Source organism: Rhinolophus sinicus, chromosome 1, assembly GCF_057876585.1.
Source record: "Rhinolophus sinicus isolate RSI-liver-muscle chromosome 1, RSI-T2T, whole genome shotgun sequence".
Lineage (NCBI taxonomy): Eukaryota > Metazoa > Chordata > Mammalia > Chiroptera > Rhinolophidae > Rhinolophus > Rhinolophus sinicus.
In genome coordinates, this window is record NC_142501.1 from 212,598,345 (window position 1) to 212,624,264 (window position 25,920).

The 25,920-nt window shown below is 57.5% G+C and overlaps 1 protein-coding gene across 18 annotated transcripts in view; it reads right to left on the reverse strand.

The window, feature by feature from the left end:
• Positions 1–25,920, reverse strand: part of ABLIM2 (actin binding LIM protein family member 2) — a 125,870-nt gene that overhangs the window by 49,415 nt on the left and 50,535 nt on the right. For all 18 annotated transcript variants that reach the window (XR_012492397.2, XR_012492399.2, XR_012492403.2 and 15 more), the window contains exons 4-9: positions 24,240–24,355; positions 22,854–22,980; positions 20,419–20,512; positions 9,619–9,706; positions 6,517–6,575; positions 484–561 (exon numbers count right to left, since the gene is read on the reverse strand). Coding sequence is in view for 3 of the 18 variants with exons in the window: in XM_074320852.2 (XP_074176953.2) it covers positions 484–561; positions 6,517–6,575; positions 9,619–9,706; positions 20,419–20,512; positions 22,854–22,980; positions 24,240–24,355 (562 nt within the window). In the remaining 15 variants the exon portion in view is untranslated. The remainder of the gene's footprint in view (positions 1–483; positions 562–6,516; positions 6,576–9,618; positions 9,707–20,418; positions 20,513–22,853; positions 22,981–24,239; positions 24,356–25,920) is intronic.

Consider the following 25,920-nt stretch of genomic DNA (forward strand, 5'->3'; position numbering starts at 1 on the left):
TGCAACAAGTTTGCAAACTTAATTGTCCAACCTCATACTTTTTTGTCCAAACGCATACACTCATACCCACACATGCACACAAACCCTCTAACAAAAATGGGATCACAATACATATTATACTTAACACGCTTCTAAGAGCATGTCAGGCACACGTTCCACGGTAACACTACAGATGTGCCCCGTGAGTCACAGCGCCTGCTGGGGCCTGCATGTGCCAGAGAGCCCTGGCTGCTGCAGTGGAGGCGAAGTCACTCTTACACCATCGTGACAGCAGCCGTGAGCACACCTTTTGTGCACTTGTCACCACATAACCAGGGAGCTGCTGGGTCAAATGCTACGTCCTCATTGAAGAAAGGCTCCGAGTCAGCCTCTGAAGGTCTGCACCAATCTCTACTGGCAGCAGGGATGGCAGGGTTGGCCCCACACCTGATGACCCCAGGCCCCCAGCCCCTCCCCACTCTCCATAGAAAGAATCTAACTTACGTAGATCACACGGCTGGGAGAGCCTGAGGTGCTGGAGGCAGGTACAGAAATGATGCTCTCGGAGGAGGTTCTGGTTTCCTGGCAAAGAAGGGGACAGAGGGAGACTGAAATCAGCAGTGTCAACGGGAAGACCCTGCCAGAGGCAACGGTCAGTCATACGCCCACAGAACGCCGGCTCACAAGACGGTGGGAAGAACTCTTAAAATAAACAGGCAGGCTTGAGCGGACGGCTGGAAAGCTGTAATCAAACAGACACAGTGGGTGACGCGAGCTACAAGCAAAGCGGGAACGCTCTCAGTTGCCACGATCACCAAGCTTTCGTGGCGCGAAAATTATGTTTTTCGGAGGAAAAGAGCAAGCGATGCCTTTTCAAATGATTCTGTGCACTCAAGGATAAAGGCCGTCGCTCGTTCCCAGAATTTTGCTGCTCAGAGCTGTTCTTTTCCGTCTAAGTTACGGGGATGTGTGGGAGCTCGTTCTACCACCCGGGGCTCTGTTGTCAGACTTTGGGGCGGTCTCCTGGGCCTAAACACCACTCTCCTGCCCACTCCAGGGCCCCGCCCGTCACACCCCTCTGACCACCCCTCCCCGCAATGCCTTTCTCAGCACCAGCAGCCCTTGCAATAACCCTGCGCTTGTCCCACACCCCAGGTATCCCTTAGAAACCCTCCTGAGGTCACCGCTGGCCACTCACCACTGAGCCCTCGGTCACGGCCAGGGCCTTTGTGGCCGTCACATATGTAACCTGCTCCTCGAGCGCCCACTGCTCCCTCCCGACCACATCCCTGCACCCCGAGGTCATGGTCCCCCACTCCCCGCACCAGGCCCACCCTACCTCTGCGTGGACACGCTCCTGCTCCAGCCCCCACCCCACTCGCTGCACCCGTGTCCATCCCCACCAGCGGGCCATGACCTGGCCGCGCCACAGCCCTCTCCTGCTCCAGCCCCCACCCTGCCTGCACCACCCCACACCTAGCTTTCCCACACCCCGACTTGCCCCATCTAAATGGAAGCCCCTCCACAAAGGGCCTCCCCAGCCAAGAACTCGGCCCTCCCGCTCCCCACACCACTCCCTGTGCCTCCTCTCTCGTTTCCTAAGCAGGACCCCGCCCCCCCATTATTCTGTCCAGCTCCTCTCGGTCGTCCACACCCGCCGCAGTGGTACCGGCCGCCTGGGAGGGGCCATGTTACGGGCTGATTTGTGTACCCCCAAAACTCATGTGGAAGTGCTGACCTCCAGCACCCCAGAATGTGACTGTATTGGAGATACGGCCTTTAAAGACATAACTAAGTTAAAATGGGGGGGGCTGGTCCTTCCTCACTGGGGTCCTTACAAGAAGAGGAGATGAGGACACAGACACGCACAGAGGGACGACCACGTGAGGACACAGGGAGCAGACGGCCAGGAACATGCCAAGGAAGGAGGCGTCAGGAGGAACCAACCTGCCCACACGGGCACCTCACACTCCCGCCTGCAGGACACGGAGGGAGGAAGTCTCTGCCGCTTAGCCCCTGGTCTGTGGCATTTTGCACAGCAGTCCCCGGACACTGACACAGACCGTGGAGCCCTCCCCGCCCCAGTGGAGGACACCCAGCTCCTCCTACTCAGCACGACACCAGTGAGGGTGGCACGACACCAGGACCAGACGCCAGGCCACACAAACCTGCAAGGCACACAGGGTGGTGCCCGGGCAAGCCTGAGTGCAAACCTGGGTCTGCATCTTGGAGGAAGCAAACAGGGAGCGGGCTTGATCTTGCTGGCCGCCCCTCCACTGGCTCGCTCGCCAGTGCTGCCCACCCCCTTCCATGTCCCTGCTTGTGGCCCTGGCGTCCTCCGGGACACTGTGGGGCTGCCTCCTCCTCCGGGAGGCCTGCCCCGCTTCCCCAGGCCCTTTGATCCCAGCTCTATGTGCTGCACAGGGCATCGACTCAGGGGAGGGGTCTGCCTGTCCCCTCAGACCATGGGCTTCCAAAGGCCGGCAGGGGCTGGGGTCTCTCCACGGAACTCAGCCTGACCCCACAGAGCAGTCCTGAGTCCTCGGTCACCCCCACATAAGACATCACACCCCAGGATGTTGTTTGCAAAGAAGATGGTGCCACTCTGAGACAGGGAACAGAGGGTCTGTTTTTCTCCATGTCCCTGTGGCCAGGTCACCTATTTTCCTGGCCAAACAATGTATGCATGCATTTTATACATTTGAGAAACCTTTGCATCTCAGCTTCCTTGTCTATAATATGGAGAAACCTCCTGGAGGGGTTTCCCGTCTCTGACAATTCAGAGACGCAGCCTGTGAGGGCTCGGCTTGGACAGCTCATCCTGACGTGTGTTTCAGTTCAGTCTGCACTCACGACAGGAAGCTGCTCACCTGGGTGCTGGCCCCAGGTCCCCGGGAATATGTCCTGGCACGGGAGGGGCCGCACCAGGTTACGTCGGCTCTGCCGTGATGAAGCACTTGGGCTGTCGGCAGCAGCCTGGGGTCCGGTCTGCCCCAGCACGTTTAGGGCAGTCCCGAGCAGGCGGCGGGGGCTGCATGCACGCCCGTGTCCAGTGCCCAGCCCTGTGGAAAGACGCTAGGAGCAGAGCGCCTCCCGGTCACTGAGTGCAGACGTGGGGAGCCAAGTGGAGGGTTCCCAGAATCAGGACCCTGGGGCTCTCACTCTCTCTGCTCTGACTCCATGTGCCCAGAGGAGCTTCACAATTAAACCCAATGCGGTTGTTATCTGGGGCCTTGTGCATACCGACACAGGTGCACGGGGCCCCATTCGACCTCAGCCTGGCACCGGGGAAGCACCGGCTACAACAGCGATTCGGGCAGTGGTTCTCATTAATGTCACACACAAGTGTGACTCTAATCAGCACTGTGCAAGAGGTCTGATACACATTTATCTCCACTTAAAGGCAATGGGCTGAGGCTCAGAGAGGGCTAGTGATTTGCCCAAGGTCACACAGCTGGGCAGAAGCACGGCAGGGCTCCAATGGCAAGGAGGGAACTGGCTTCTGGGTTTCCTGGTGCCCCCCAGGGCCTGACACAGAGGCGCACTTGTTAAACGACGGCTGAACACACCCCCAAGAGGGTGAGCTAGTTAACTCTCATCCGGATTCCGTGGTAACAGGAGCCACCCCAGCTGGGGGCTGGTTTCAGAGGGAGTTAGCGAGGCCCACACCACCTCTGCTGTGTTTCTCAGGGGCTGACGGCCCTCTAGCGATGCCCAGAGCTGACAGGGTCTGCCTGGCTCGTGCTCATTAACTGGCTCTCATGTGATGAACAGAAGTACCGCTTTCTCTTCCTGCCGTCCAGTCCGAGGGGCCAGCTGGCCAGGAGAAGGATCTCAAGGGACCCGACTGTAAAAGCCACGTGTGCCTGCTCTGTCCACTCACGCGTGGCCCCACCCCGCCGGCCCAGGCCCTGGAGCTTATTCTCATTTTGCGGGGAGACAGAAGAGCCGCTGAGGGGCTGGGGCAGGACTAGGACGAAGGGAGGGTGAAAGGAGGGACAAGACAGGCATGACGGGGCCTGCGTCCTGTCCCAGGACACGGAGGGCAGGCCCCCAGCCCCGGCAGCACCGGGCACAGCATGGAGGGGCGGCTGTTCTCAGGCTGCCGGCCTCTGCCCCAATGTCCCCACAGCATCTGCAAGGACGGCCCAGGAAGCCAGCTCTGGCTATGCAGCCCCAGGCCGTGACACCTTCCTCTTTCTCTGTCCCTGCAGTGTTCAGGGGCCTCCCTTCCGTTGGGATAGCGGCCACGGCCACCATGGGCTGGCCTTCAGGCTGACAGCAGACGCTGGCCGGAGCTGAGCTCCTTGCAGGCCCCGAGGCCAGCTCAGCAGCCAGGTCCAGAATCCAGGGCCAGTGCTGGCCACCTTGACCTGTCCTTGGGTGGGCCTGCCATGGTCCTGGGCCCCACTTCTCCAGCCCAGTCAGCCTGGTGAGAAGGTCCTGTCCTTCCCCCCGTCACACACACAGTGTACACGCCCACGCATGCGTGTGGTCCTGAGGCCTCTCGGCCTGCAGGTCCCTTTGCAGGCCTTGGCTTGGTGTAGGATGGAGGGGTCCACAGACAAAGGTCAGGCGCTGTGAGGGTGGGGATGCTGCCTGGCTCATCTCTGCGACCCGGGCGGCACAGGCGGGGGGGGGTTGGCAGAGTGAATCAGCCCCGTGGAAGCACGACGGACAGTTGCAATGTGCTGCCACTTACTGAGACCCCGGCGTGTACATGACAAACTAGGACGGTCAGATCTGTGAGTGCGGGAGGTACAGGAAAGCCCAACAAGGTCTGCGTCCTCATCTCCCAAACCTGTGACTGTTCCCCTGTGTGAGACCAAAGGGACTGAGAGATGGGACTGAGGAGCGTGAGGGGAGGTCCTCTGGGATTGTCGGGTGGCCCCACATAACCACAGGGTCCTTCTGAGAGGAGCGGTGGCGATGGAAGCAGGGCTGAGCGATGTGGGGCACAAGCGGGACAGCAGCCCCCCGACCCCGCGATGAAAGGAGCACAGCCCTGCCGCCGTTTAAACTCCTGACCCCCAGGACCGCAAGGCGCTCCATTCGTGCTTTGCTAAGGCTCTGCGTCTGTGGTGACTCATTACAGCACCTCAGGAAATGAATCCAGTCACCAGCTTCCTCCCGCAGCCTTCCCTGCTCTGTGTCCCTAGAGCCGGGAGGACGGCTGTCAGGTGGCTCTGTCCCCCCTCCTCGCCCTCCCACATGTCCCAGGCACTGGGTTCAGGGATGGGTGCTGTCCTGGCACGTACTCAGGTGGGACTGCCCTGGGTCCCCAGGCAGTGGGAGCACAGGGCCTGGCCATGGGACGTGACAGTTCCGGGAATTCAGCTAAAATGGTGGTGGGTGTCACCTGTGGCACTTGGGGAGCAGTGGGACCAGCCACTAAAGTCCCCCCAGGCTGTGGGCTTCCTTTGTCCCTTGCTTCTTTCCACGCTGTCATCAGCCCTCTGGCCATCACCAAGGCTCTCCAGCTGCCACCCTAGAATGTGCCATTTGAGTTCGGGAGGACACCTGGGGTAACAGAGGAGCAGACATGGGTGGTGGCCCAGGCAGGCTGCCAACCCTGGGGTCTCAGCAGCCACAGACCTGCCCCAGGGCCCTGAGCCCCTCACCAAGGGGGACTGGCCCCTTCACGCCAGCCTCTGCTGCTTCCTTTAGCCCCGGGCAAGGACCCCTCGTCCTCCAGCCCCTGAGGGAACCCCCCCTCTTGCCACTGCCCTAGGCCTGAGGCTTGAGAAGCGAGGCCATGGGGAGGGCTGTGCCCAGCAGAGCCCGATGCAGGGTCTGGTCTCTTCAGGAACGAAAGGGGGTCATAGGAACCTAAATTAAATCAGAGGCCTATATGGACCCTTTGAGTAGGACCCTGAGCAAAGCAACGGGCACTGTTTTAAAATCTGGCAAAACAAAATCCTAGACGAAAGAAGGCGCCTGCCCCCAAGAGAGATGCACGACCGACTTCCCAGCCCAGCCCGGTGTCCACGGAAAGGGGCCGAGCACCTGCATGGCCCACGCGTGAGGCTGCCGGGCTCGGGAAGCTTGGGGGACACAGAGAGGCGGTACCTATCATCCACAGAGCCCTCCCACCCTGGCCCAGGGCCCCCTCCCCAGGTCCTTGTGGCATGTGGGTGTCCCCGTGGCATGTGGGTGTCCCCGTGGCATGTGGGTGTCCCCGTGGCATGTGGGTGTCCCCGTGGCGTCTGGGTGTCCCCGTGGCATGTGGAGTGTTCCTGTGGCATGTGGGTGTCCCCGTGACATGTGGGTGTCCCCGTGGCATCTGGGTGTCCCCGTGGCATGTGGGTGTCCCCGTGGCATCTGGGTGTCCCCGTGGCATGCTGGGTGTCCCCGTGGCATGTGGAATGTTCCTGTGGCATGCTGGGTATCCCAATGGCATGCTGGGTATTCTCCCTGTGGCATGACGCGTGTCCCCTTGGTCATTCAGTCTGAAGAAGCTGGTCGGCACCCTCTTAATTGTATGACAATCCCACGAGTGTGAAGAATACATCTGAGAAAACAGTGAATTCCACCAACCTTGTTTTTGTCTTCAGTTCTGGCTGCTTGTCGACAGGCCGGGTGCCAGATGGAGGAACCTGGGGACATATTCCCAAGAGGGAAGCGGTTAGTGTCATTTCCCAAAAGGCAGGGGCCATGGGGATGTCAGGCGGAGGAGCAGGCAGCCCATACATGGCGTTCACCTGCCCACCACCCCTCAGGCGCCTAGGGCACCCTGTGCGCAGCCCAAGCTGGGCTCGGGGCATGCGGATCCCAGGCCCTGCCCCGGGGCTTCAGCCCAGTCGGGGGACATGAAATAAGTGGACAAACACTCCACTGTGAGCTAACTGCTCCCGCTGGGGGCTGCATGGGGCCCCTCAGAACCTGTGGGGGGCACCGCGCCCAGCCGGGGGCAGCCAGACCAGGCTTCTTAGAGGAGGGTATGTAGGTGGTTTCAAGTTCAGAGACAACGGAGAGAGAGGGCTGTCAGTGTGACCCCTGCCTGCTCCTCGCCACGTGTGTGGGGCAGCATCCGCCTGACCGTGGACGCCTCTGGGCTGGAGCTGGGGTGGGATGCGGGCTTTGGGCTCTCGGCCGGGGGTGGGAGGGGGGACCTCAGGGGGAACCTTAGGCGTGGGGTGAGGAGTGGGGCTGAGAGCTGGGTGCCGAGCATGAAGCCCTGGGCCCGACCCGTCACTAATTCACTGTGTCCCTGAGCCTTCTCCTGCCTGTTTCTTCACCTGCCAGCTCTGCTCAGCCACCCACATCAAAAGCCACAACCAAGGTCACCAAGTGCCCTGTGTGCTGGCTGCTCTGCTCTCTGCTAATTCTACATCAACTTCCCCGAGGGTCGGCTTTTTCCCACTTGCACACAGGGCCAATGATGACCGACCTCATCAGATCAGTGGGAGAGTCTAATAAAATTAAGTGGGGTCATAAGGTATCGGAAAGGGGCTTTGTGAACAGTCACACACACGTGTTCCATCATCATGACGTTTCTTCCAAATGAGCTCCCTGTCCCCCATCCTTTGGGCCCAGAGCACTTGCTTCACCCCCCTCCCCCACAGGGCCTCTCTGAACCTCAGCCTGAGCCGGACTCCGTTCATACGCCCTCTGCTGGCAGCTGTGCTGCAGTGTCTGGGTTTAGCCCCCACCGGTGCCACACCCGCGGTGGAGGTGGGGGCCGTGTCCATCCCACTCTCACATCCCCAAACAAGCCACATGGGACCTGGCAAAGTAAGGGCTTAAAAGTGTGTGGAAGGAGGCAGCTACATCCCTGTTTTGCTCATGAAACCTTCCAGGTCATGTGAGTTAATTAACTTATTAGTGGCAAATCAAGAGTTCCCGGACAGACCATGATGGGGGTGGGGGCTGCGTTCAAACATTTATTTTAAAAATTCTTTATGATTATAAAGGTAACAGATGTTCCTTATTAAAACGTAAAGAAAGCTAACAGAGTATAAATAAGAAAATTACAATCATCTATGATCTCCCTCCCACTTTCGGTCGGGCGGCCCTCCAGTATTCACTCACATACAAGAGAGAGGACCGTGTCACAGTTTCTTACAGTGTGATTCTTGCTGTATGTCCTGAACATCCCCCCGTACAAGGAAATACCAAAAACGTAAATTTAAGGGCAGCGGAACGTTCCATCGTGTGAACAAGTGAGAATTTATCTGTCTGCTCCTCTCCTGTTAGCTTCAATGGTTTATTTCTAAGTAACGTTTCGGGTGCTCCGCTGTTTCTCCTAGTGTTTACTTAAGGACGTCCTAGGGCGTGGGCATTTTTAAGGCTCCTGATGCACATGGGCAATTTCCCAATTGTCACCCCCATCAGCCAGGTAAGAGGCCCATTTCCTTGAGCCTCATAACATGGGGACATGCCCTTCCTTTTCACCTTTGTCGACCCAATGGGAAAAAATACCTGATTGTTATTTTAATCATGAGTGCGAGGGAGCATCGGACCCCTACGTTTATTGGAAAGAGTCTACAGAGGAGGAGGTGTGTCCGGTGGGAAGTGGTGGGGTGGCGTTGGGGAGTGGTACCCATGTCGCCATTCTCAGAGGCCGTGGGGCTCGCTGGGACCCATGCTCTTCAGAGCTTTTACCGCACATGCTTCACCTCTTAAATAACACCTGCACGGGGCCAACATCCAGGTAGACTCGGCACAGGGTCTCGGGGTGTCTGGGCAGGGTGGGGGCAGAGCCCCCAGAAAAGGCCCCTGGCCCTGGGACTCTGGTGCTCCATGGTGCAGAGCTGGAAAACCTCCCACCTGGTCTGACCACTCATCTGACCATCTGACCAACTGGAAAATCTAGGCTGGGGAAGGGGACAGGACTGACTTCAACATCCCACAAAAAGCTATGGCAGGACCTGCTTTAGAAATAGGGAGAACCATGAAATAGGGGTTCAGCCCAGAACCATGAAGAGCACCTTTGTTCCCTGAAATGGGGCCCCCTGTGATGGCGAGCTCGTGTCCCCGCCCCAGTGCCATTGTGTTTGGGTGGCCTCAGAAGGCCTGAAGGCTCTATTTACAGTGAGGGCGACGCCTCAGATAGGGGCACCTCTCGCCGCCCAGACTTCCTAGCACTGCTGGGAGGGGCGCAAAGGACCCCTTTCATGGTCTCTCCAGTAGAGGCTCAAGGAACAAGAGGGGACACTGGGGACGAGGCCGTCCTAGCTGACATCACCCCATGAGGTTCAGCCTCAGAAAGGGAGGCCTGTTTGGCACACAGCCCCCAGACAATACTGCATGAGGTCATTAAATGGCCCGTCTGCGGGGCAGTGTGTGGCTCTCCCACCTGCCTGGCTCTGCTCAGCTTGCCTCCAGGGTCACTGGAGACAGAGAAATCATTGAAAAGAAATTGTGGCTAAAGGGATGGGTCTCAATATCCAAGCCGTCCTCCCTGGGGTCCTCTCAAAGCTGTGCCACCATCACCACTGCCGCCGAGCCGCCTGCTATCCCACTGTGCTGCTGGGGAAAGCCTGCTTGGACCCTGCTCCCCCAGCTCCCCGCTGTGTGGTGGGGCTTCCCAAGCAGCCAGATAACACGTGACCCACCAGTTCACACCCAGCTCGTGGAATGGGCCCAAGACATGTCCATGTCCTGCCCCGGGGACTGAGCAGCCGTCTGTGTCCTTACCTTGAAGATACATCTCCTCGCCCTCTGCAAACATCCGGCCACACCTGACACATAGTGCGCACAACGGGTGGTAGTGCTTTTCCCCCGCCTGCAAGAACACGACAGGTGTTACTACTCAAGTAGCGGTCCTGAGCCAGCAGCCTGCCTGCACAGGATGCTGAAAGGTGTGCTGTGTGGCAGAGCGCCCACAGAGCCCGCGGCCAGTGGGCGCCCCGGGGTGCTGTGTGTGAAAGCTGGCTCTGCCCGACGGGGACCACGTCTGGGAGCAGAGACCCAGCCACATCACCCGACCTCCAGGAGCAAGTGTGGCACCAGCTCCGGCTCAAAGGTTGATGAGTCAGCCTCCCCCATTATGCTGGGGGGGGGCAGGTCCTATTCATCTGTGTATCTGGGGGGCTGGAGGAGGAGAAAGGGGAAGGGGAGGGGTGATGAAGCGAACATTATTTCCCAGGTGGAGGGACTAGAGGGGCGGGGAGAAAAATGATTAATAATTTTCTTATGTGTCCTTGTACTGTTCAGTTTTCTGAATTAGCATTTATTATTTTTATAATTCTTAAAATCCATTGCATTAGATTAAAGTAGTAATACTGAAAAAACCTAAACAAATTACATTGGCTGGTTTGGCTTAGTTCTACATGGTGCAATCCCCCGCCCCCCAATCTTCCCAAAGCCTTGTATTCAGCGTTCCTTTACAGCAACTATTTCTTAACCTACGGTAATTACGGGGGGCTGCTGCCTGCTGCTAAATGTGGATGCCAGTCCCCGAGTTTCTCTCTCCTAAAGTGGGAAGGAGTCTAACCACCACTTCCCGAATGTGAATGATTAATAATCACTTTCCTGAAAAAGTAAGTAATGGGGTAAAAACTCATTACAAGCACCTTATTTTTCCTTTCTTCACCCACTGTGTCTTCGGTGGAAACCAGGCCCTAAGGTGACCCCTGTGTGTTGGGGAGAAGAATCCAGAACACGCTTGGAACAGAAGCCAGCCACGAAAGAGCAGATTCCTTTTTTCCAGAATTCGAAACTAGGCAAAGGACTCTGTGTTGTCAGAGTCAGGCTGGTGGCTGGCCTTAGGGGACCCCAGGGGGTGCCTGGGGAGGGGGGCGGGGCACGCTCTTTCTTGATCTGGGTGCTGGTTACATGGGCGTGTCCGGTTTGGGGAAATTTATCAAGCTGCAGAAGTGTAATCTGTGCTCTCCTCTGTGGGTGCCACACGCCAGTGAAAGTGTCCCCACAAAACGGACCAATGACCGAAATGCAAGAGCTGAAAGTATAAAACTCTGAGAAGAAAGCACAGAGGTACGTCTTCATGAGCCCCGATTGGGCATCGGATTCTTGGGTCTGACACTAAAAGCATGGGCAGCAGCAACCACACAGATAAGTTGGAATTCATAAAAATTACAAACTTCTGTGCAACAAAGGACATTATCAAGGAAGTGGAAAGTTAAAAACTACAGAACGGGAGGAAGTATTTGCAGATCACAGATCTGAGAAGGGCTTAGTACCCGGAACACATGAGAACTCTAACGGCCCAACAGCAAAAAGACAAACAGTCCAGTGGAAAGCGGACCAAGGCCCTGAACACACATTCCTCCAAAGAAGACATTCCAAGGCCAAGTGGTGCAGCAAAGGTGCTCGGCATCCCCGTCACTAAGGAAATACAAACCCATCCACAACAAGACCGCACCTCACACCCACTGGGCTGACAATAATTAAAACAAAACAAAATAAAAATTGGAAAATAACAAGCGTTAGTGAAGATGTGGAGAAATCGGAACCCTTGTACGTTGGTGGGAATGTACAGTGGTGCAGCTGCCGTGGGAAACAGTGTGTCAGTGCCTCCAAAAGTACAGAATTACCACAGGACCCAGCAATTCCATTCCTAGGTATATAAGAAAAATGAAGAGAACAGGACGGGAGAAACGAAAACATGGATCCACACAAAACGTGTACAGGAAGGTTTGTAGCAGCATGCTTCTGTCTCTAAAAGGTGGAAACAACCCAAATGTCTATCCGGGGATGAGCAGATAAACAAAATGTGGTCCCTCCATCCGTTGGAGTATTACTCAGCCATGAAAAAGAATGGCGTCCTGACCTATGGGGCCCCGTGATGTTTTATAAGGATATTATAGTCCTTATGAGACACCGCGCCCTCTTTCTGCCACGTGAGGACCCTGGGAGAGGGCAGCATCTAAAAGGCAGGAAGCGAGCCCTCACCGGAAACTGAATGGCTGGAACTCTGATCATGGACTTCCAGCCTCCAGAACCGTGAGAAAATGACTGTTGTTAACGGCACACAGTCTCCAGAACCATCTACAGTACTTGTTACAGCAACCCGAGCAAACGAACATGGGCTTCTGGAGGCAAAACGACACGTATCCTCACTGCTCTGTCAATCACCAGCCACTCCAGTCCCCTCACCGCAGCCACCGTGACACAGGGTGTCACCAGACAACTGCTGGACTCCCAGCTCTTTCAGGGCGTTTCCTCCCAATTACTGTCCGAGAAGGGCCTCTAGGACACTTCAGCACCGGGGGGTGTCATCAGTGCAGCCCCGCCAACCCCCTGCCAGGCAGGTGGCCCAGCCCCTTACCCAGGTGGGGCTGCAGATGGCTCAGATTTTAAAAGTATATGAAAAGTGCATGAGATTTTATAGTGCGTGGTTTTAAAACGATGTCTTGTGCTTTCTGACAAGTGACTGTCATCTTTAATGAGACAGAACGAGGCTGGCTAGGAACGCAGGAACACAGCCTCCAGGGGCACAGAGCACACACTATTCCCCAACAGGCCAGACTGGGGGGCTCAGCAGGTCCCGCCACCAGGGACATGCAGGGTGGGGTCGGGCTCCAGAAAGCCCCTCCCTGCCGCCCTGCAGAGGACTCGAGACCTCTTCCTCACGGGGCTGTGGGAAGCACAGAGGGAGAGGCCCTGGGCTGTGAGGCGCTTTGCACCCCATGAGGCGGCACCCCTTCTCCTCCCTAAACCTGTCCGAGGCCCCATCCATTCTCTGGAGAACCGGCAGTGCCTCCACCTGCTTTCCAAGCCCTCCCAGGATTCCACACTGCAGAGGGCTGCACGTGCACGTGCCCAGGATGGCCAGCTCCCCGTGGCCACAAGTGCATTTACTGCCCAATTCAAAGCTTTAGTTTCCTCTTTGAATGACCAGAAGTGAATCCAGACCTTACAAGACCTACTCATCAGAGTGCACGGATCAAATAGAATTTACTGCGAAGCCAACCAGCCCCTTCAGCAGGAGCGATGCGCTGTGGGAACAGCCGGCAGCCCGCAGCCCCCAGAGGTTCTCTGCAGCCCAAGCTCTCCAGGGCCTACGTGACCCTGAAAAGAAGACCCATCTCCTCGCCTCGCTGGCAAAGCCCTGCGTGGTGCGCAGCCCCTCCCCAGAGCCCGACCTCACTCCTGCCCCTTTTCCTCCGCTGACTCCACGTGTCCACCAGGCTTCCTCCTTGGCCTAGGGACACGCTCACTCCTGCTCGGGGTCTCTGCCAGCAGGGTGGCATGGCTCACTGCTCGCTCTGTCTCACCACTTAGCTCCCTTTAGGGTGTGGGCTTCAGGAGGACTGAGTGCTGTCCCCTTCTCCTCTGCTGTCCCCAGGCCCCAGAGCAGAGCTGCATGTGGAGGTGGTGCCCAATAAAGACATTTGGAACGAGAAACAGTGCCCGCCAGCCGTTCATCAGTGGTCCTACGGGACCACAGAGGGGCTCCGACCAAGGGGGTTTGGGATGCCAGCACATCAGGGCTCTAAGGAGCCTGCACAGATGTCTGCTCAGCCTGCGCTCTGGGCACAGCTGACCAGGAAGTGCCTGACAATGTCAGAGCCCAGTATTTGAGGATAAGGATGTGCTATCAGGCACCAGGCAAGGCAGTGTGTGTGTGTGTGTGTGTGTGTGTGTGGTGTGTGTGTGTGTGGTGTGTGTGTGTGTGTGTGTGTGTGTGTGGTCAGTGTGTGTGTGTGTGTGTGTGTGGTGTGTGTGTGTGTGTGGCTGGTGTGTGTGTGTGTGTGTGGTCAGTGTGTGTGTGTGTGTGTGTGGTCAGTGTGTGTGTGTGTGTGTGTGTGTGGTGTGGTCAGTGTGTGTGTGTGTGTGTGTGTGTGGTGTGTGTGGTGTGTGTGTGTGTGTGTGTGTGGCTGGTGTGTGTGTGTGTGTGTGGTCAGTGTGTGTGTGTGTGTGTGGTCAGTGTGTGTGTGTGTGTGTGTGTGGTGTGGTCAGTGTGTGTGTGTGTGTGTGTGTGTGGTGTGTGTGTGTGTGTGTGTGGTCAGTGTGTGTGTGTGTGTGTGTGTGGTGTGGTCAGTGTGTGTGTGTGTGTGTGTGTGTGGTGTGTGTGTGGTCAGTGTGTGTGTGTGTGTGTGTGTGTGGCTGGTGTGTGTGTGTGTGGCCCGTGTGTGTGTGTGTAGCCGGTGTGTGTATGTGTGGCCCGTGTGTGTGTGTGTGTGTGGCCGGTGTGTGTGGCCCGTGTGTGAGGTGTGTGTGTGTGTGTGTGGCCGGTGTGGGTGTGTGTGTGTGTGTGGCTGGTGTGTGTGTGTGTGTGTGTGTGTGGCTGGTGTGTGTGTGTGTGTGTGTGTGGCCCGTGTGTGTGTGTGTGTGTGTGTGTGTGGCCCGTGTGTGTGTGGCCCGTGTGTGTGTGTGTGTGTGTGTGTGTGTGTGTGGCCGGTGTGTGTGTGTGGCCCGTGTGTGTGTGTGGCCGGTGTGTGTGTGTGTGTGTGTGTGGCTGGTGTGTGTGTGTGTGTGTGTGGCCCGTGTGTGTGTGTGTGTGTGTGTGTGGCCGGTGTGTGTGTGTGTGTGTGTGTGTGTGTGTGTGTGTGGCCGGTGTGTGTGTGTGTGTGTGTGTGTGTGGCCCGTGTGTGTGTGTGTATGTGTGTGTGTGTGGCCCGTGTGTGTGTGTGTGTGTGTGTGGCCGGTGTGTGTGTGTGTGTGTGTGTGTGTGTGTGCCGAGTGTACAAAGACGCCTTCTAAACGCTAACAGTCGTCTGGGGGACGGCATTCATTATGCATGATTTTTTTGTTTATTAGATGATATACAAGGATTCCTCCTGAGTGTGCTCTTTAAATAAACACATTAATTAAGTTTTCAAAACAAAAAAGAAGTTGGGGTCTGGAGAAGCTGACTTCACCTCTGTCCTGAGGAAATGCTTTCATTTGTTTGGAACATTTGGTTTATTTTCTCCCACTGATAAAAGCCACACCTGCTTGTGAGGGTAAATGGAAAGTACCAAAAGAAGAAAAACAAAGCAAATAAACCGGCATCCCAGAGTCCCACGAGATGGTTTACTGGGCATGGAGAAATGTTTAGCTGGACACCTGACCCAGGGGTGCACCTGTGGCCGCCTCTCCCACCTGGTCTCCTCCTCCAGGCAGGGGGCCTGTAACCACCATCTCTGTGAATCTGGCCCCAGCCCAGGATGGGACACCGTTAGTGTTCAGAAAGGGTAAGGTGAGTGGTGGACAGAGGGAGGAAGGAAGAAGGGAAGGCAGGAAGGGTGGAAGGAGGAAAGGAGGGAGGAAGGGAGGGAGGGAGGGAGGGAGGAAGGAAGAGCGGAATTTGTAGTCTCAGAGGGACCCAGGCCTCCTTGTTGCCGTGGGGACTGCAGGAGGCAGGTGGGACTCAGCAGCCAGGGAGCCAGCAGCATCCCCTGTCCCAACTCCACCTGCTCCACCTGTGCAGCGAAGCCTTAGAGCTAAAACCACTGAGAACAAAACAGAGTACGAGGTAGGGGAGGTAGGTGCGTGGGGTGACAGAGCGAGAACTCAGCCAGGGACGCCCCAGGCAGCACCTCCTCCCCTAGCAAACGCTGGTCTAGTGGGTCTGGGTACGCTGCTGTCCCCTGGCAATTCCCCACCACCTCCCAGCTCTCTCCTGGGGCGACTCCATGCCCCGGGGCCCCACTGCCACATGGCTGCCCAGCCACCCACCTCCACCCACACCCAACCCACCTGCGCTCATCAGAAGCCACCCTGAGACATGCCGGCTGCAGGAAACACGCAGTGGAGAACGCTACATATTTAGGAGAGACTGAGGAAGGGGGGGAAGAGCCCCTCTGCCATGTCCGATGCACATTTCACGGGCGGGCGCTGCTGGCGCCCAGCGTTAAGATGGCACTCTGCCCGCCACACACAGGCCAGACGCGGCGCAGATTGAGGGCTTTTGCAGGTGGCGGGAAGGGGCCGGGGCTGCTCTCCCACTCATGTTATACAGAGAGGAAAGTTCTGAGCGACACCAAGCACCTTGGGGCAAAACGGGGTGCTGGGGGGTGACAGGTAGTGGGAGGTCTGACACCTGGCCGATGTGTTCCTGCTCACTGCAAGCCCACCCACCTGCAGCCCAGCAGGGCGTCACTCCCCACCAGCCCCGCCAGGCTTCCTACCTGCACGGGGTCCTGGCACCAGAGCCGTCCGATCGGCTTCTGTCCAGCGCCCGCTCCCGGGACAGGCCGGCTGGAACCGGCAGTGTGACGTGAGGATGGCCACCCTCACCCTTCGGCCAGCTCTGGATCCTTTCCCTTCTTTGCAGAGTCTGCCACCTGCTGACCCCCAAGAGCTCAGTGGCCGCCCAGCCGGGCACCGGCACACTGTGGGCCAGGCTCAGGGGCTGCGCGGGGGCTGCTCCCCTTCTGCAGAGCAGGCTCCTCTCCCCTGCCCGCCCGCAGCTGCCGCCTCACCAAGGATGCTCAGAGCTTTGCAGAGCCCGCCACCCGCCCGCCGACTCAGTCAGCCCTGAGCTCCCGGCAGAGGCGAAAACAAAAGCATTAATCTTCCCTGGGAGGCCGTGCATCCTCCACTGCAGAGAGGAGGAAAAAGCCAGACCTGTTTTTCTCCTGCTCCTCGCAACTAAGGGGGCCCTTCCTGATACACTAGGTGCACGAGAGGGGCCTCGGCCCAGGCACCAACCCCCCAGTGCAGCATCTGTTCCAGCATCAAATAGCACAGGCGCCTCCACAGCAGTGGGGGTCACCCTGCATTGCAGACCCCCAAGGGGAGGCCCGCTGCGTGATGCATGACCGTCCCCATCCCACTCCCCACCATCTGTTGCCAGAGGGCCAGCACTGAGCTGGGGACACTTCACAGACATGTCCCTTGAGTCCCCGAGACGTTACTGGAACACTTGTCCAGGGCCTGGAGAAGCAGGGCCGGCAGCAGGGTTTGGTGAGGTCTGGCCCCTCCCAGAGAGCGGGGGCCGCTGCCCGTGGCTGTCAGGAAGCGGCCCAGGCGGGGTCACACACCTGAGGCCCCAACAGCTCAGCCCACCTGAGCCTCCTGTAGGCCGTCAGGTACCACCGTCAGGTACCACCACGTGACATGATGCTAAGACAGAAACATGAACCAACGTCTGCGGACGGGGAGAGGCCAGGTGGAGGGGGTGGGGGTGCCAGGAGCCTGGGCAGCCTGGGTTCAAGTCTGACTAGCCAATGGCCCAGCACCAGCCAGATGCCAGACGCCAGGTGTATGGCACCGGCCGGTCCACTTGTTCTCTGGGGGTGGGGAGACACAGGCATGTGCGGGTTGGGGGGGGTAGGGGTGGGAGGGTCCTGAATTTGGTGTTGACTGGTCCAGCTTTAGAGCCACTTGCCCCTCCCAGGAGGAATGTGAGTCAGGACAAACGTGAGTCAGCCAAGCACCTGGGCTTCAGGGAAGAGAGAGGCAGGCCCTGCAGGAGCCCAGGCACCAGAGGCCCCAAGGCAGGGAGGGGACAGGGAGGGGGCTGCAGGGGTCCCAGGGTCAGACCCTGGAGGCAGGTCTGATCTGAGAGCAGGCTGAGGGCTGGGAGAGAGGCTGGAGGCTGCGAGGCAGAGGCCAGAGGCCAGTGGCTGTGAAGGGCAGACAGAGGCTGAAGTCAGATGCCGGGACTTCCTGTCAGGCTGTGGTGTTTTGTTTTTCTAAACAGGGGAGACTTGAGCTGTTTAAAGAGCCACCAGGGAGGATGTTTTTTGAGAGAGGAGATGTGAGTCCAAGGGAGGAAAGGAGATGGCAGGGTCAGGACCCGGAGAAGGTGGGGGCTGTGGGGTGGGCAGGGACCTGAGCACAAGTGGGGGTGTGGGGGAGGGGCAGCACCTTTAGCAGAAAGGGCAGGAGAGGGGTAGAAATGGGGGCTTCACAGACAGTGAGCTGAGGACCCTTCTGTCTGTCAAGTGGAAGACAAGGTCATTGTCACAGAGAAGGGAGCAGCTGGGGAGAGTGCAAGGTCTGCAACAGGTTAGGGGACAGAAAGACACAGGGTTTGCACCCTGGGCAGAGGGGCAGGCGCCCGCCCCCCACTCCCAGAGGCACTGGTGCTGTTGCTGGGTGTGCAGCAGGGCTGGCTGAGCAGAGATGAGGGCAGGCGGGGGAGGCACCAGGAGAGGAGGGGCCAGGTGAGATGTCACTGCGGGGTACAGGGTATGGGGTACGGGGTATGGGGTACGGGGAGAGGATCGTCATTTGTCCACGTTCAGAGGATGTGACTATAAGTGTCAGGTATCATTGTGACCCAGGAAAATAGTTACAAGACAAAATGTCAACAATCTCATGGTGTGACCGCTCGCACAAATCCGACAGAAAAGTGTGGAGACCCCAATGCATAAACCAGCAAAGTTCATGAAATGTAACTGAAATACACGAACTATGATGGGCTAAACATGACAGAAAAGACCCAGCCGCACCAGGGATGGAAGACAGGCAAATTCTAGCGAGCTGTCAGATTGGCGCAGGGCTTCATAAAGATTACACTCCCAGTGGGAGGTGGGGAGTATGATATTCTGTGGATAAGCGTAAATTAGGATAATCTCTCTGGAAACTCTTACAAGCATCAAGAATCCTTTAAACGTTCATGGTGGTTGACTTAGCTTCTAAGTTCTGGGAATTAATCCGAAGGGAAATTAGATGTGCAAGAAAACAAGATGTGTATCTCAGTGCTGTCTGTAGGAAACAGTGGAAAGCAGTGCCACGCCCAACAACAAGGACCCGCTTAATAAATTCTGATATAGTCCTGTGACGAAATATGACACATGCTGGCCCACGCTCACGTACGGACGAGCTTTGAAAACGTGCTATGTGAAAGGAGACGGGCACGCAGGACCACGTGCTGTATGACCCCACTCCTGCGAAATGTCCAGAGCAGGGACCTCCGCAGACAGGAAGTAGACAGGTGGTGGCCAGGGGCTCGGGTGTGGGGAGTAACAGCTAAGGGTGGAGGGTTCTTGAGGGGTGACGGAAGTGCTAAGATGGCCTGTGGAGGTGGTTGTACAGCTCTATGACGATCCCAATGGCCCTGACTTACACCTTAAATGGGTGAATTGTGCGGTATGTGAACCATGATCTAATGAAAAAAAAGACCCATAATACAGAAAACAAAAACATGGGAATCTGTTAAACAGGAAATGGGTATTGAAAAAAATTCAGGGTACGATATTGTACAAATGGTTTGATATCAGCTGTGACTGATTACGTGGAGAGAGGGGGAAGAAAACCTGAAAGGAAACCAGCCAAAAAGTTCGGCTCACTAGGATTGCATTACCAGTGATTCCCCCTTATCTGAGCTCTGCAAACGCTCCACGTAGTGAGATGAGCGTATAAGCACATCCATCGTCAGAGGCTCAGCAGAGCAGGGCAGAAGCTCCACACGGAGCATTGCACCGTTCCCACTGTGGGGATGCGGGCAGAGGGCAGGGTGGGCGCGGGGAGAGGGAGTGCCACTGGGCAGCACAGATGTGGGGACACGTGACCTTCCCTTCCCCCCACCCAGCTGAGGCGGTGAGCGAGGCGTTGGAAGGAAGGTGACACTGAGGCTGCCCGACTCTGCCCTGCTGCTGGGATGTCAAGTGCAACTGTGAGAAAAGCACCTCAACTTTCAACGCAGAATTCCGCTAACGCCCTCTGACCCCTACTGGCTGCTCCAGCTGTGGGCAGAGCAGGAGTCCTCGGAGATTTGAAGGGAAAGCCTGTCCCGTCCTACCCTCTCCTGGCCAGACTCCGAGTGCAGACCTCTAGGCTCTTTAAAGTGCAAATCCAACCCAGGCTCAAGGGCCTTCCTCGGAGCTGATGGGGGCCCTACAGCCTCATCCCCCAGCCCTTCTTCCTACCCCCAACCCCAGGGGCTGCTTCTGTGACCTCTGCTGGGTCAGGGCCTCCTCCCCTCAGGCCCTCCAGTTACCTGTGCCCTCCCCCAGGGACCATGGATGGTGGTCCTCCTGCCCCAGAGCAGAGCCAAGGAGGGAGGGGCTGCACAGCAGGTGAGGGATGGGCTGGGCCGAGGGCTGGGGGGTGGGGACCACTCCTGGTCATCCTAAGGGATTTATCTTCTGAACAAATGTAGAAAAGTACAGAACACCTGCTGTTTTCACAGGGGACACACACCCCCACGTAACTACCCCCCAGGTAGTCAGCACCCAGGAGAATCCCACCTCACATGTGCTGTTTGACCTGGCCTGGCAGGTGACCACCCTGGGCCTCCTGTAAGGACACAGTCCTGCCTCTTGGGCTCAGGCTCCCCATCTAGACGGGAAGGGCTGGACCAAAGATCTCAAGTCCTTCCCATCTCTTGGACTCCTCCAACTTGTGACAGGCACAGAAGAAAGGTCACAGGGAAGGCTTCCTGGAGGAGGTGGCGCTCGGGCAGAGCTGGGAGGATGGGGGAGGTGAAGGCTCTGGGGAGGGATCCTGCACAAATGCACACGAGCAGCAGATACTCCAAGGTCCCTTTTGATCCTCACAGTTAATGGGGCGGGAGGGCAGGGGGGCCCAGCACCCACCTGGAGCAGGGCATAGCTCAGAGAGGGCCATGTCTCTCCGGCCTGCAGCTGGCCTGCTTACCTCCAGCACATGCCCCGTGATGTACTTCTCGCAGCCGTCACAGCGGATGCCAAACTTGGCGTGGTAGTCAGCTTCACAGTAGGGCAGCCCGTCCCTGCAAGGAGCCAGGCAGTCAGGACGGCGAGGTCACCCCCAAGATCCGACAGCCTTTGCCAATGAGAGAGACAGCCCCAAAGGGGTCATGGCCACTTCCTCCCACTCCAAACCACAGGACCACTCTCGGGCAGCATTTGTTGGGCGCTTCCAGGCTTCAGCACGGCCTCCTCCATCATCACATCAGCCCCTCCACAGACACCATGGAGATTGTCCAGTTTCAGGGAGGGAGACACTTGGGTGCACAGAGGGGGGGCCACCTGCCCAGTGGGAGGGTGAGAGGACAGAGGCTGGGCCGAGGGAATTAAAGCCGCGTCTGAGAAATAAAAGCTATTTCCACAGACAAAGCTCTTCCTTCCGGTTTGTTCTGCCCCATGTTCCACATCTGGGGTGGGAAATGGCCTGTCTACTCCTCAGCTGGCTTCCTGCTCCTTCTGGGCACCCTAGAAAAATGTGAGTCCCAAAGGGTGTGTGACAGAGGTGCCCACGTCGGGGACCAGGTCTGATGGAGGCCACGATGCCAGGCGGCAGATGTGGCGGGTCCTGGCTGTGGCCGGAAACTTCCTGTTCCTGGGGACATGTGGGGTGACAGAGGGTCTGGCTGTGCGGGGAGAGGCAGGAGGGCCACACGGTGAAGCGCCCACTCTGCAGGAGTGTTTACAATGAGCCTGCTCTGTCCCAGTGCTGGCGGTGGCACTGGGGACTTAGTGACAAATGAGACACCATTTGATGCGCTGCTCCTGAGTATCTGGGCACTTGGGGCCAATCACTTAAACGCTGAGCCCCCAATGATTGAGCTGCGAGGACAAGAGCCAGTGTACAGGGCCACTGACGGAAGAGAATACCAGCCCAAGGCCTGGTACAGCGTCCGCCCTGTGCCAGGAGCTCATTTAAAAGCAACTGCCATTGTCATCAGAAGGTCAACCTCCTCCAGGTCCCAGGGATGCCTGTAGGAGGGGAAGGGCCTGCTGTGGGGTGACAAGTCCCTGGGGTGAGGCCCTCACTTCACAGGAGAAGAAGCTATAAACCGGGCCCTTAGAACCTCAGGGCCCCTGCTATTCCCCACAAAGGGGTGTACATGCAACAGACCCAGGCAGTTCAAAGATAGCGTCTCCATGGCAACACCAACGCGCCCTCCTTGTCAATTCTGGGACAGTCTGGAGGCTGCTAAGTAACGTAGCGCAGTGTGGGCGAGCTGCCTGCCACTCACGTGAGCGGGGCTGCAGCAGCCTGGGAGCCGGGCATTTATTCTATTCCGAGCGTCTGCCCACCAGGCTGCGTTGTCGGAGGCACTCGCCGCTCTCCTTTGCTATGACAGAGGCAGCGCCTCCTGGACCGAGTGGCCAGAGACGCAGCCAGCCTGACCCAGCCTGGACACAGGCTCATCTGGACGGGGGACTTCTATGGAAAACCTTTTATTCAGACAGAATTATAGAGGCACATGCAAGAAACAATACCCTTCCTGCAGAATTACAATACAAGGTCACCCGGATAGCTGATGTGGGTCACCCAGGGACCTGACTCACCTTCCCCCGCGTGACAGGCATTTGCGTGCACATGCACACGTGCATGTACTCATGTGCATGTGTGTTTCATTCCGTTCAGTCTTATCAGAGGCCTTTTTCTAACCCGTCAGTTCTGGTGATGGTTCTGTCCCCTCAGAGCACCAAGAACTAGGACAGTTTGGAGAAAAGTTGCCCAACGTGCCCCTAAGCCGAGGAAGGAGCCTGTTGCACCTTAACTCTTCCCTCCCCTGCGCTGTCTGGGGCTCGCCTGTCTCGGTCCCCTGCACTGCAGGATCAACCTGCACGCACTCTGCAGACCAGCGACTCCGTGCCCAGCCAAACGGGCCATCACGGCATCCTGACCGCATGCTGGGGGCACTGCATCAGCCAGTGGGAGCTGCCCGACGCCCACACTGCAGAAGCCTGAGCGTGGGGCTGAGCTGTCACATCCGTGACAACTGAGACTGGCCAGCCCTTCTTTCCCTCACTCTGTTGCTGGCATCAGCTGACTTCCACTTTGCATTTTGCAGGAGACCCAGGTGCCACCAAGGGGGCAAATTCCATGGGGAGGGTGACACCCAGGGGTGCACGTGGGGAAGCGTCTTACAATGTCAAAGATGGGAGTGCTAACATCTGTTCCAGTCAACGAAACGAAATGGAGTCTGTCTGTAAACCACATTAGGGAAGCAAGGCTGGTGGGAGAGGGCACCTGGCTGGGGGACAAACATGCCAGGTCCCACAGGCTCCTTGCCTACCAGCGGGACGAGAAAGGCAGACGGCTGCCACGCACACAGGACACAGGAGGGGTGCCCCCAGTGGTGCCCTCCCCCCACTCACTTGCTGATGTATTCTGCGTTCAGCTGTTTCCCGCAGGTCTTGCACTTAAAACAGCCCAAATGCCAGTGTTTGTCCAAAGCCACCAGGGACTGGCCGTTTTTGATTTCTGTGCCGCAGCCCCCGCAACCTGGAAGAAAGATGAGAACACAGACATCACTGCGGGCCCAGAGCAGACGGGGCCTGGGCTGCTGGCTGTGCAGACACGACTAAAGCAGTCAGAGTGGGCCCAGGGCAGCCACAGGGCACCATCCGCTGCACGCGTCTGAAGGACCGTTACACAACAGCCGCTGCGAACATGCAGAAAACGACCCGGGAGGTTCATTCCTGCAGGTGCTGAGAACCGACTGCACACAGCCTCGACTGGGAGCTGGGGGACACACGCCCCGCTCCGAGAGGCGAGTCTGGGCCTGAGCAGCAGCTGTGTCCTGGGGGCTCTGGCTGTCCTAAACTGTCATACTGTTCACATCCACACGCACCCTGGACACCTGAAGAACAGACTCAAACTCCGAGGGCAAAGGGGCTTTGCTCCATCTCAGGACTCTCGAGCCCCACACAGGCTGGCGGCTCGAGAAACGTTTGGAGGATGAATGCGTGCCTGCGTGAGTGAGTGAACGAACCGGAACCAAGGTGGGCAGGGAGAGGGCGCTCAACATGGAAGAGGAAATCGATTGTGGGCAACGGGCTGGCTCTGGACATCAGAGGGATCCCCTCTGTCCCCGGACACGGCCTCGGCACTGGGACAGCACGGCAGTGCCCACGCAGGGTGGGCTCTGAACACTCTACTTCGGCAGCGGCATCCTGAAGCAGGGCTCCCCTGCCCAGGCCCTGTGCCCATCTCTGGCCCCGGAAGAGCCGCCTAAGCTGGGAAAGGCCAGTGCCTGTCTGCTCCTGCCCCACATCCACAGGCCAGGGACACTCCAGCTGGCATTTGCTCTTTTACAGGAACCAGCTCCTGCTTCTTCAGGCAACAAGCCTGTCCTGAGCACCCACTGCATACATGCCATGTCCTGGACCCTGGACCCTGGGAGGTGCAACCCTTGACCACACACAGGAGCCCAGAGTCTAGTGCCCCCCTAATGGCTCTCCCAGAGGGCTTCTGGATGGTCTGGAATTAACTGTGAGGAAGGAGAGGACCAGAAGCAGGCCAGAAGGGCTTCCTAGAGGAGGTGCTGGGTCCAAGGCAGGATGCAAGTTGGACATAAAAGCAGGAGTGGCACACGGGTTGGAGGGCATAGTCTGTGCAAAGGCTCGGGAGCATGAGCGCCCCAGGGACCTCTGTCCTGGCTCCCTGTGTTATGCTTGTCCACAGTGATTCATTGGACTGCTTCTGCTTTGGGTCTGAGTGTTGTCAGTCTTGCTCCCCTACACAGCTCAGAGCCTACTTACTCCAGAGGCCCTGGGACAGGTGTGAGCTGCTGCCCGCTGCCGTGGGCACAGAGCACTTCTGGCACATGCACTCCTTCCCGTTGAAGGTCACTCGGTCCCCGGGTGGAAAAGGCAGCCTGAAACAAGAGAACGCATTACAAGCCAGGACCACCTGCTGCCCACCCAGGTCCCCCATCCCCCCCCCCCCAGGATCTCACGGACACAGGCCTCTCCATCCAGACATGGCCGTGTCCCTGCTGTGACCTCAGGCTGCTCATTGACACTTGAGCCTCAGTTTCTTCGTCCGTGCCAGCAGGCAGAATGACAGGGCCATGGGGGGAGCAGTGAGCCTGCCCAGTGCCTGGTGCACGGCACTCAACCAGGCAATCTTAGCCACTGGCCTCCTCCCCGCCACCCTGACTCCTCTGACACCCCCACCCCCCAGGATGTTTTTTCATATCAGTTCAATAGTAGCACTAACAGGTACTGTTTATTAAGCATGCGCTGGGTGCCGGATGGCAGGCACAGGACAGATATCTTACAAGCAGATCTCATTGCACAACTTTAGAACAGTTGTCCACGTTGGCATTCACTTCATTTTTTTCTCTATAGGTGGGAATACTGAAATTCAGAGAAGATAGTCACTTTTCCAAGGACACACAGCCAATGCAGGTCAGACCCAGAATCAAACCAAGACCTGTCTGGCTCCAGAGCTCCACAACCACCGACCTGGGCCTCTGGGAAGGCAATGTGGCAAAACATGCCCTGTAGACACCAAGGCACTGTACATTGGATCCGTTTTTATTTAAAAGTTGGGCATTTTGTTTATAGCGGATATTTTTGCATTAACTCCAATTTTTTAAATATCATATTAAAATAGCCTTCACTTTGATTCCTGAGTTTTCTGGCATCCCCTTAAATTCTACATACGAATCAAGCACCTCACGCTGTGTACCCTGGTCCCAGCCCTGGTGACAGGTAGGTCACGGCTGGCAGGGGGGCAGCAGAGAGCCAGCCCATCCCCTGCAGCCCAAGGACTTCTCCTTTGGTGACTGAGAAATCGATAAAGTGGCTGCTGTCTGGTGTGCTAGGGCCAGGCCACCTGGACAGGGGCTGGAAGCACTGCCTGGGGGTCCTGCCCACATCCATTCCTGCCACCTGGGCTCCCGGCAGCCACCGGGACGCTTCCTCCCCAGCTCGGCCTGTGCATTGTGGGCAGAACTGTCTGGACCAGGACAAGCCCCTTCCCCTGGCTTAAGCCTCTGCTGTCTCCCCTCTGCCATCCTCAGGACCGGACAATATTTGGCACATGACAGGCACTCAATAGGGAATTGCTGAATGAAGGAATGAATGAATGAATGAATGAATGAATGAAAGTGTGAACAAGTGAATGACTGAAGGTCCCCAGGAGGTCTCGCTCAGCCCGCCCTGTTCTGTCCGAGCCACCAGCTCTAGTCCAGTCCCGACCCTGCAGCCAGATGAGCTTTCCTACACGTATGTCTGCCATGCCTTCCCCCATAAAGCCCTGCCATAGCTCCCCACTTTTTCAGGGCCCTAGGTTCATTCAGCAGGTAGGTCCTTGAGCTCCCATCTGACCAGTATCTGCTCTTGGAGACTGAGGACAAACACAGGCTGAGCTGACCCTCCTCCCCAGACGTGCGAGACAGTCCTGCAGCCTTCGCAGCTGTCTGATGCCCTGTGT